This window comes from Trachemys scripta, chromosome 2 (genome assembly GCF_013100865.1).
Source record: "Trachemys scripta elegans isolate TJP31775 chromosome 2, CAS_Tse_1.0, whole genome shotgun sequence".
Lineage (NCBI taxonomy): Eukaryota > Metazoa > Chordata > Testudines > Emydidae > Trachemys > Trachemys scripta.
In genome coordinates, this window is record NC_048299.1 from 115,602,582 (window position 1) to 115,613,877 (window position 11,296).

The window sequence follows — 11,296 nt, forward strand, 5'->3', positions numbered from 1 at the left end:
TTACAACAGAAAAACTTCAAAAACAGACTCCAACGAGAGACTGCTGAGCTAGAATTGATATGCAAACTAGACACAATCAACTCCGGTTTGAATAAGGACTGGGAATGGCTGAGCCATTACAAACATTGACTCTATCTCCCCTTGTAAGTACTCTCACACTTATTATCAAACTGTCTGTACTGGGCTAGCTTGATTATCACTTCAAAAGTTTTTTTTCTCTTAATTAATTGGCCTCTCAGAGTTGGTAAGACAACTCCCACCTGTTTATGCTCTCTGTATGTGTGTATATATATCTCCTCAATATATGTTCCATTCTATATGCATCCGAAGAAGTGGGCTGTAGTCCACGAAAGCTTATGCTCTAATAAATTTGTTAGTCTCTAAGGTGCCACAAGTACTCCTGTTCTTCTTTTTGCGGATACAGACTAACACGGCTGCTACTCTGAAACTTGTGCTTTAGGTGGCTATGCCCTGCTTTGCTACCTGATTATGGGATATTACATAATACAGTTGAACTGATTCTGAACCTTCTTTGCTTCCCAGAACATTATCAGAGCCTGAATATTGGCCTCCGACCAGCCTGAGTTATTCGTATGATAGCCAACATTAAGGCGTGCCACTGCTGTAAAAACTTCACATAAGTGTTTAAAGATATGGTGGAAACAGCACACAAGTGAACTTCAAGGCCTGTGCAGCACTATTTGTAAAGTTAGGGGTGGTTTTAGAAAGCAGACTACTAGTCCACCATGTCCGGGATGGTCTAGACAGTATTTGGTCCTGCCGTGCGGGCGGGGGACTGGACTCGATGACCTCTCGAGGTCCCTTCCAGTCCTATAATCTATGAATCTATGAATAACAGATTCTTGTGCACTGTGGGGCAGCAGTAGAAAAATTATGTGTGTTGTGAAGATTACTACATCAGCAGTCCCCACCCCCACTAGCATTGCACCAGTGGAGACTCTCAGTGTCAGACTGTATAGCTGTTAGTCTTGTTTTGTGTAAGGCTAACCCAAAACAGTGGTTGCAAGGTGGGCACCACTAGGAACATTTGTGTGTGTGGATACACAAGAGGGCCATATCTTATGCTCATGATAGAAGCTAATGGTAAGCGGCACTGGTTTGAACTTGAGAATATTTGTTCTTGGGCATAATTGCTCATATATGCTCCACTAAACAATATTTGTTTAAGGTGGATATTACATTGCTAGTGCAATCTAAGGAAACTGACCCTTACCCATCTCCATATGCACATTGCCAATATGCTATTTCCATGTCTTTTAAACAAGCATACAAAATACAATAAGATGTCCAACAGTTTTAGGGTCATTCATTTTTAAACACTTTGAAAAATCATATGCAAAGTTACTACAGGGCAGGAAGCCTGTATATTAGTAAGGAATTGGCAATTAAACTCAACAGCTAACTTTGCTCAGAGAGCAGACTGCTGTCATCTAGTACCACTGTACTGGTACACAGACTGTTTCTAGTCTACCTTACTAAATTAAGATTTAAAGACCAGTTCCATGTACTGCACTAAGGAGCAAAAACAACAGTCTCAAGAAAGAGAACCCAGGGAACTACAGACCAGTCAGCCTCACTTCAGTCCCTGGAAAAATCATAGAGCAAGTCCTCAAGGAAACCATTTTGAAGCACTTGGAGGAGAGGAAGGTGATCAGGAACAGTCAACATGGATTCACCAAGGGCAAGTCATGCCTGACCAATCTGATTGCCTTCTATGATAAGATAACTGGCTCTGTGGGTATGGGGAAAGCGGTGGACGTGATATATCCTGACTTTAGCAAAGCTTTTGATATGGTCTCCCACAGTATTCTTGCCAGCAAGTTAAAAAAGTATGGATTGGATGAATGGATTATAAAGTGGATAGAAATCTGGCTAGATTATCGAGCTCAACGGGTAGCGATCAACGATTCGATGTCTAGTTGACAGCCGGTACGAAGCGGAGTGCCCCAGGGGTCGGTCCTGGGGCCAGTTTTGTTCAACATCTTTATTAATGATCTGGACGGTGGGATAGATTGTACCCTCAGCAAGTTCACAGATGACACTAAGCTGGGGGGAGAGGCAGATACATTGGAGGGTAGGGATAGGGTCCAGAGCAGGGGTTCCCAAACTTGGTTTGTGGTTTATTCAGGGTAAGCCCCTGGCGGGCCGCAAGACACTTTGTTTACTTCAGCGTCCGCAGGTATGGCCGTTCGCAGTTCCCAGTGGTCGCAGTTTGCCATTCCAGGCCAATGGGAGCTGCAGGAAGCAGTGGCCCGGCCTGTGCCCCTTCCTGCGGCTCCCATTCGCCGGGAACAGCGAACCGCGGCCACTGGGAGCTGTGTGGGGCCGTACCTGCGGAAGCTCAGGTAAACAAAGCATCTCGTGTCTCGCCTGGGACTTACCCCGAACAAGCCGCAAACCAAGTTTGGGAACCCCTGGTCCAGAGTGACCTAGACAAATTGGAGGATTGGGCCAAAAGAAATCTGATGAGGTTCAACAAGGACAAGTGCAGAGTCCTGCACTTAGGGCGGAAGAACCCCATGCACCACTATAGGCTGGGGACCGACTGGTTAAGCAGCAGGTCTGCAGAAAAGGACCTGGGGATTACAGTGGACAAGAAGCTGCATATGAGTCAGCAGTGTGCCCTTGTTGCCAAGAAGGTTAATGGCATATTGGGCTGTATTAGTAGGAGCATTGCCAGCAGACGGAGGGAAGTGATTATTCCCCTCTATTCGGCACTGGTGAGACCACATCTGGAGTATTGTGTCCAGTTCTGGTCCATTCCCCCCCCACTACAGAAAGGATGTGGACAACTTGAAGAGAGCAACAGAGGGTCCTGTGGCACCTTTGAGACTAACAGAAGTACTGGGAGCATAAGCTTTCGTGGGTAAGAACCTCACTTCTTCAGACTAACACGGCTACCCCTCTGAAACTTGAAGAGAGTCCAGCAGAGGGTAACGAAAGTTATCAGGGGGCTGGGACACATGACTTATGAGGAGAGGCTGGGGGAACTGGGCTTGTTTTGTCTGCAGAAGAGAAGAGTGAGAGGGGATTTGATAGCAGCCTTCAACTACCTGAAGGGGGGGTTCCAAAGAGGATGGAGCTTGGCTGTTCTCAGTGGTGGCAGATGGCAGAACAAGGAGCAATAGTCTCCAGTTGCAGTGGGGGAGGTCTAGGTTGGATATTAGGAAACACAATTTCACTAGGAGCTTGGTGAAGCACTGGAATGGGTTCCCTAGGGAGATGGTGGAATCTCCATCCCTAGTGGTTTTTAAGGCCCAGCTTGACAAAGCTCTGGCTGGGATGATTTAGCTGGTGTTGGTCCTGCTTTGAGCAGGGGGTTGGACTAGATGACCTCCTGCGGTCTCTTCAAACCCTAATCTTCTGATTCTATAAATCGTAATTCCTGATGTGTTGGCTGTACATCTTTTAAACCACAAAATGGCACTTAATGCTCAGTTCAGTCAGTCACCAAGGGCAAATGAGGCGACTAAACAGTCTGCAGGGCCAAGATCCCTAGCAGGCCCAGGAGGACCCACCAAGCTCAGCAGCACTTCTGGGGGATCTCGGGCCGCGTTTGTGTGGGGCGCGGAGTAGGAGTGGCTGGCTGCAGCCAGTGGGAGCCTGCGTGTGCAGAGGGCGGCCGCGCCCAGGAAAAGGGAACCCACCCCATGAGGGCGGCGGGGAAGCAGGCGGCACCTAAGCGCACAGAGCGAGTGCCGGGCAGGGTGCAGCGTACTCACAGCGGGTTCCAGCGCTCGGGCAGGCGGCGGTGTAGGGAGATGCGGTCGCTCAGGTAGATGTTAATCTGGTGATGCCGGATACTCTCCTCCTGGCGGTTCTTCTCGGCCGGGCTCAGCTCCAGCCGCACAGCCTGGCCCAGCTCGCCCAGCGCCCCAGGCTCCAGGGGCGGCTTCTCGTACACGGGTCTCCGCAGGCGCTCGGGGTCCCCGGACAGTGGCGGCTGGGGGGCCCCGCGGGCAGGACGCGCAGCATCGCTCTCCGGGGGGACGCGTCGCCACAGCAGGAAACCCAGTGCCGCCAGCAGCCCCAGGGCCAGCAACGCCCCTGCTCCCCGGGGGGTCCGGCCCCGCCTGCCCCACCACTTGCCGCGGCCGGCCAGCCCCACCATGCCCGCGCTGGGGGCGCTCCTGCCCGCGGGCGGCCTGGGAACTTTGCAAAGTTTCACAAACCTGGGAGCAGCACAACTACCCGAGAGCGGGCGCTAAAGCTCCCCCTCCAGGAAACCCTGCCGGATCTCCGCCAGCGGCTCCTCCCTTCTCCCCGCCCCACTGCCAGCAAAACTTGGAGGGCAGAGGCGGGCGGAGCAGCCTAGGAAAGCGTCAGCCCAGCAAGAGAAACCCAGCCCCCGCTGCCTACATTTAATAGGCTCAGAGTTCGTCCTGAACTCTTTCAAGGGGGAGCTGAGTGTTGCTGCCCTGCTCAGCTTGTACCGACTGCTCCAGAGGTCCGACTCCTAGCCATGCTCCCACGGCTGAAGAAGCCTCCTTTTCCCAAATACAAACAAATCACTGCTCGTTGACAGGAAAGCGTCCTCGGAGTGTAAATGTCAGGCAGGAAGGAGCTCAACACCTGAAGCATCTGCCCTTGATAGAGCTTCACAGTAACAGGAAGAGCTCCTACCAATACTAATCGTCAAAACCCCATTGCACTTGGTGGTGCATAGTTTTATTGCAAGCTTCATGGTATTTGGCGTTTTTCTTAAAAGACCTAGCAGTTGGAGTCATGGGATTAAGAACCTCTCTTTATTTCCAACACTTCTGATTGCAGAGAAAATCTGGAAAATGTGACCCAAGTGGACACTAAATGTAAGGGGACTGTAGGGCCCCTTACTAAAATTCAGTGTGTGTGTGGTGGGGAGGGGGGAATGGCTAACTCCCAGTACCAAAAGTAAGGGGAAGGGTCAATCGGAAATCAGGACCCTGATACGGACAGCCCTCAGAAACAAGGGGAGAGGCCAATGCTCCAGGTCAGCCTGATTGACAGGGAGGGCAGGCTAATGAGGGAGTCAGGAGGCCAGGAGGTCCCGTCCTCTGTGTGAGCCAGAATTGCCTGGGTCAGACAGAGTGGGGCTGAGCTAAGGAGAGAGCAGGGACCCAAGCTAAGCTGCTGGGAGCAGAGCTGCAGCAACCAGAACCAGAGGGGCCAGACAAGCAGCCCAGGAAGCAGGTCAGTGCTGGGAGCAGAGTCACAGAAGCAGCCCAGAGAGCAGATCTGCACTGGGAGCAGAGCTGTAGCAACCAAAGCCAGAGGAGCAGCCCAGGGAGCTGGAGGCAGAGCAGTAGCAGCAGCAGCTGTGCTGAGGCAGAGTGGAGCTGGGGCTGGAGCAGTCTGGAGCTGAGTGCAGTGAGCAGCTGGGAGAGCGAGGGGGACCCTGGGCAGTGGGCCCAGTGCAGGGAGACGCCCCCAGTCACGAGGCCTTGCAGGCCAGACTTAGAGGGTCCCCGTAACCCCAGTGGGGTGGGGGCAACACTAGGAAGAAGGGTCCTGTCACCTAAACCCTGAGAGCGTGTGGCCACCACCAGAGCAAGTATCTGACCTGCAGCATCCCTGCAGAGCAAGTATCCGACCTGCAGCATCCTCAGCCAGGGCCTGAGAAATAGGCCTGGGACTTGTGAGGAACAGACTGAACTTCCCTTACATTCCAGAGACGCCAGTTGTGATAACCGCGCACAGTGGCACAGGGACATGTGTTTTCCTTTAACCTTTCCCATTTTTTTCTTATTTTTTAAATTGATTGGTGTTTAATAAAACTGTGTTTGCTTTGAACTGTATGTAATGATCAGTGGGTCAGGAAAGCATCCAGTGCAGAGGGAGCACCCCGGAGTGAGGGCAGGGCCTAGGGTGTACTAAGTGACCATGACAAAGTTGGGGGTTGAGCCCCCCAGGAATCCTGGGCCCAGCCTTGTTGGGGTTACGAGGACTCTGCCATGCAGGAGAGTGGAAGGGGAACTCTTGAGGTCAGACAGGCCTCTGGGTAAAAGAAGTGCAGCAAGGACTCAGATCCTTTCGCTAGCCCATTTCACCAGGGTAGTGTTCCCCACAATAATGGGACCATTCCCCCGCTTACATAATGGCTCAAAGCAAAGGAAAAAACACATGTCATATAGTGGTTTTTGAATGTTTAGGGTTAGCATTACTCATTCTATGGCACAATAGGGCCAAATTTCCCAAGATTCCCTAAAATTTCACAACAATGCTAATTCATTTGTATCCATGAAAAACCCTTAGGCTATGTCTACACTTAAACCGCTACAATGGCATGACTAACATGTCAGTGTAGCTACTCACTAGTTAATCCACTTCCCTGAGAGGCAGTAGGCCTTTTGTTAACCTAGTGCTGTCTACACCAGGCGTTAGGTCAGTTTTACTACGTTGCTCAGAGGTGTGCATTTCTCACATCCCTGAGTGACATAACTGGGCCAACTTAGCTTTTTAGTGTACACCTGACTTTAATTCTCATCCCTTTCACCCCCAGACAACACCAGATGAAGGCATAGACAGTGTAGGCCTGTGCCTAGGATCCCAGCTCCTGATGTCATGTGATTACATCAGTATCTTAGCTTTCATTTTAAAACATTTTTCTAATTTTCGTAGGCGCAAAGGAAAGCTTGAAAATGCGACTATGATATCTGCCTGTGTCTGTGGACAGCCTAGAGCAACAGCTCTGAGGTGTGAAACACCCCCACGTGCAATAGCAGAGTGTTCATTCCAAGATTCCCTGCTCAGGAGGTGGGGGACCTACCAAGACCACCCCAGCAGAGGACTCTGTAAAAGTAGAGCACTAGAGCAGGGGTTCTCAAACTGGGGGTCGGGACCCCTCAGGGGGTCACAAGGTTATTACATGGGGAGGTTGCAAGCTGGTAGCCTCCACCCCAAACCCCACTTTGCCTCCAGCATTTATGATGGTGTTAAATATATTTAAAAGTGTTTTTAATTTATAAGGGGGGTCGCACGCAGAGGCTTGCTATGTGAAAGGGGTCACCAGTACAAAAGTTGGAGAATCACTGCACTAGAGGCTTTGCCCATCCACTCAGACATACCCTGACTACTGGGTGTGCCCTCCTCCCCCCCCATCCAGCTTTCTCCTTCTGGATGACCATCTTGGCCAGGAGAAGGTTGACAAGGAGGTCCTGTGACTTTGTGGGGCCATGAAAGGGGTGTGTATAAATGAGGAAGTGCAGGGAGAAGTGCAGCCAGAAACTCAGTAAGAAGTTTAGGAGAAGCTGGAAAAGGGGCTGCAACTTGATGCACTCTACATAGACGTGTGTCAGAGTCTCCCACTCACTGCAGAAAGAACAGGTGTCAGGTAGGGTGAACAGCCAGCAAGTGTGAAAAATCGGGACGGGGGTGGGGGGTAATAGGAGCCTATATAAGAAAAAGATCCAAAAATTGGGACTGTCCCTATAAAATCGGGATATCTGGTCACCCTAGTGTCAAGGGACTTTGTGACCTGTGCCAGGTACACTCCTGTGCTTACAGCTCCATGGAGGAGCTGCCAACTAATATCCCAATAGGCTCTGGAACACCAGAGTGGAGTACAGACTAACCCACCAGGATTCCCCACCCTCCTCAGTTGGGGCAGGACATAAAGGTCTGGAAGTGGATGGTATGAAGTACCAGCTTGTACAGAGGTTTTCTGGGCACGGCTCAGAGACAGACTGGCTGGATGTCATTCAGCTGGCTCAGGTGGGATGTAGGGGGAGGCTTGCAGGATGGGGCTCAATGACGAGTTCTAGGGGGCCAAGGTTAAGGGGTGGGCAGGGAGCACCCTCCCAGATGACCTGATGGAGAAAATTGAGATAAATGGGACGCAAGGCTGCCCTCACCTTCCGGAGCACATGACGGGGAACACACAATGTGGGCAGTCCCATACACTGGCTGAGCACCATGGGGTCCACTTAGTCTCTATGAACGTAGTCCAGGAGGTCTCGAGTTCCGTTGACACCAGCCAGGATCATCCTCTGGTGCACCAAAGTGGACTCCGTCACCTGCACACAAAGGTAAGGGTTGTGTGGCAGGGCTTCTGTGAGAAGATTGTCCCCCTCAGTGGCTATGGACTTGGTTACTGAAACTAGCTTCCAGGTCCTAAGGACGTCCTGGTGAAAGTCTGGCAGCTCAGAGAAGTCTTGGGGGTGACCTCTTGGGTGATGATAAAAGAGCTGCCAGTCATATTGGAGGCATCAGAGGGAGAAGCACACCAGTATGCTCCATGCCAGACTACGTGCAATGTAAAAGAGCCTCTGCAGGGCCTAAAGGCGGAAGGTGTGGACCTGGCTGCAGATGCATACCAAGTGATATGTCTTCACCTCCCCGCCACTTTTTCTCCAAGCTGTAGAAGAAACAGGACCTACAATCAATCTTCCAAAGGAGCTAGATGCAGGATCAAACAAAAAGCAGCCCTGGTGCAATGGCCGTCAAGTGCCTGGAGTTCTTCCTGCTTCTCCTGACACTCTCTGCAGAGAGATGGATCCCTGGGGCGAGCGGACAGGTGCTTCTCCAGCTCCAAAACCTCTCACCCATAGGCTCTGGCTGAGTGGGTCAGATGAAATGGTGACATAAAATTGTGTATCAGCAGTTTAGAGAAAATACTGCAGCCCATATCTTTTTAGTAACCCTCCCAACAGCCCCCTTTTGTAAAAGAGAGGTAATAAAACAAAACCCTATGCAACTTAGCAAGCAAGCTCCATCACACAGCAGGAACAGTTTCTCACCATTACCTTTTGAGAATGCTCCACAAGGAAGAAATGGAGCTACTCTAAGAAAGACACATCCACCCCTCTGTGATTCACAGTTGAGTCAACATCTCATAATCAAAAGGCAATTGATAGATAGATTCAGTATCAGCATGGACACCTGATCATCATCCATTGTCAGAAATAGAATATCTGCCAGTGCAACCAACGGGGTCTCTGTTCTGTACCCAAGTCAGTACCTCATTTTACAAAGGCCTAGATTTGATACTAGATACTGTGAGAGTTGTCTTGCCACAACAGTTTCAATAATCATAATCAAAAATGGAAGATGGGACATTGTGATAATTGGCTAGAATGTCAATGTGAAATGAAGATTTCTTGAGCAAGCCATACACATGCCTCTTTAAGTGAAGCAGACTATCTGCTCTCCTGCAAGGAGGCATTAACAATCATCACTAACAGTGGGTCCAGCACTCCCCCACAGGCCAGCCAGGAATGATATGGATTCCAAGCACAAGTTATCGTATAAAGTCCTCCCAACTCCTTCAGAGAGAGACACTGGCCATAACTCAAGCAGAGAAGATTGGTATGTGTCCCCTTGAGAATTTGCCCTGCTCCCATGGAGGCATATAGCCCTTACTAACTTTGAGTAATTTTACCTGCAAAGTAAGAATAAAATTCCTGAGAACAGGATCTACTCACCTCAACAGCCAAGCAGAGGAATCCTGGATTAAACATGTTCCCCACCATAAAAAAAAAAAAAAAAATTAACTGACTCTTTGCAGTTGTCTTCTTTGTTTACTGCAGAGACACAGCAAAAGACATTAAAAATCTTTACAATCAATTGGTCAATTTAGGTCTGAGACTTCTTTTACTGCTGTTCTAACTGTCCTTTCTCTCACTTCATTTGTCACAGTTAATCTGTAATCCAAGGTGACCTATGAAATTAAAGTTGAAAGATGACATTTAGAGGCCCATCAGGAGAGGTGACCATCTATCTTAAATAGAAAGAAGCAATAATCAAGCCATGACAAGTGTTTAATTTACAATTTTCTCACCTTCAATCCCAATCCCAAAACTAAATCCAAAGTGTGCATGAGCACTGAGATAGTTCCATGGTTACTATAGTGACCATGAAATCCTGGGCTGTTTCAGAAGTCATGCTCAAGTCGGTGCATGGGGTTCTTCTGCCCTAAGTGCAGGACTCTGCACTTGTCCTTGTTGAACCTCATCAGATTTCTTTTGGCCCAATCCTCCAATTTGTCTAGGTCACTCTGGACCAGTCATGCTCAATCTGGGCATTGAAAGCACTCTAGTGTCACTATGGGTTGAAGAATATCTGGGTTTGCTGTGTCTGTGGGTGACTGCTTGGATAGAGTTGGCTGAACTCAAGAAGGGATGGCATTTTGGATAGAACGAACAGACACAGTTCTCTTAAAGTAACCCAGCCTCAGGCCACAACCCAGATACCCAAGTCAAAAATGATGAAGATTACTGAAAATCTTATTTCATCATATAAAAAAGAAAAGGTTCTACCAATCCGAAAGGATCAGACACATTACAGGTACCTCCCAGGTTAATGAATATTCCAGATCTTACTCAAATACATGCTTACAGACAATTTTTATTAACTAAACTAAAATTTATTTAAAAAAAAAGAAAAGAGAGAGTGTTGGTTAAAAGATCAATATACATACAGATATGAGTTCAATTCTTGAGGTTCAGATTCATAGCAGAGATGGTGAGCTTTGTACTTGCAAATAGTTATTTTATAAATAGTCCAAAGGTTATAGTCCAATGTTTATATGTCAGAGGAGTCCAGTCTGAACTGGGATCTCAATCTTGTTACTCAAACTTCTCCTGATGACTCTTAAGCAGATCTGAGATAAAAAGGATTGAGACCCAAACATCTTTTATACAATTCAGACCTTCTTTGACAGGTTGGAGTCCCTCTGGGAACAATAGGCCCTAATTTCCTAAGCATTGTCATTAATTATTCACACAGATTAACATAAGGCAATTGCCTGTTTTTCCAACATTCACAAATGATTTGTAATACACTTTAAAGAGAGATGAATACAGCGATTTCCTATGTTTACAGTTCTTTTGATCTCTGAATTAACAGAATACAGCATAGACAGGGACTGTTTGGTTACGTTGTTGACCTTTACCAAAATATATATGTAAATTCACAAAAACACAAACATTATCTCCCCATATGTTTTCAAGGGTTGAATTTGAGTCATTCATCCTGCAGGATGCTTAACCCTTTCTGGTCATGTGTCACAAGAGTATCAGGGAACTATAGATACTGACAAGCATGGATTTTGAAGAAAGAAGAACAGGAGTACTTGTGGCACCTTAGAGACTAACAAATTTATTAGAGCATAAGCTTTCGTGGACTACAGCCCACTTCTTCGGATGCATATAGAATGGAACATATATTGAGGAGATATATATACACACATACAGAGAGCATAAACAGGTGGGAGTTGTCTTACCAACTCTGAGAGGCCAATTAATTAAGAGAAAAAAAAAACTTGAGAAGTGATAATCAAGCTAGCCCAGTACAGACAGTT

At 48.3% G+C, this 11,296-nt stretch overlaps 1 protein-coding gene across 1 annotated transcript in view; it reads right to left on the reverse strand.

Annotated features, from left to right (window-relative positions):
- The window catches only part of GALNT12 (polypeptide N-acetylgalactosaminyltransferase 12), an 89,376-nt gene extending 85,105 nt beyond the window's left edge, over positions 1–4,271 (reverse strand). Inside the window, exon 1 of the mRNA XM_034761464.1 lies at positions 3,744–4,271. Coding sequence (XP_034617355.1) covers positions 3,744–4,132 — 389 coding nt within the window. The 5' untranslated portion in view covers positions 4,133–4,271. The remainder of the gene's footprint in view (positions 1–3,743) is intronic.
- Between the last annotated feature and the right edge of the window lie 7,025 nt (positions 4,272–11,296).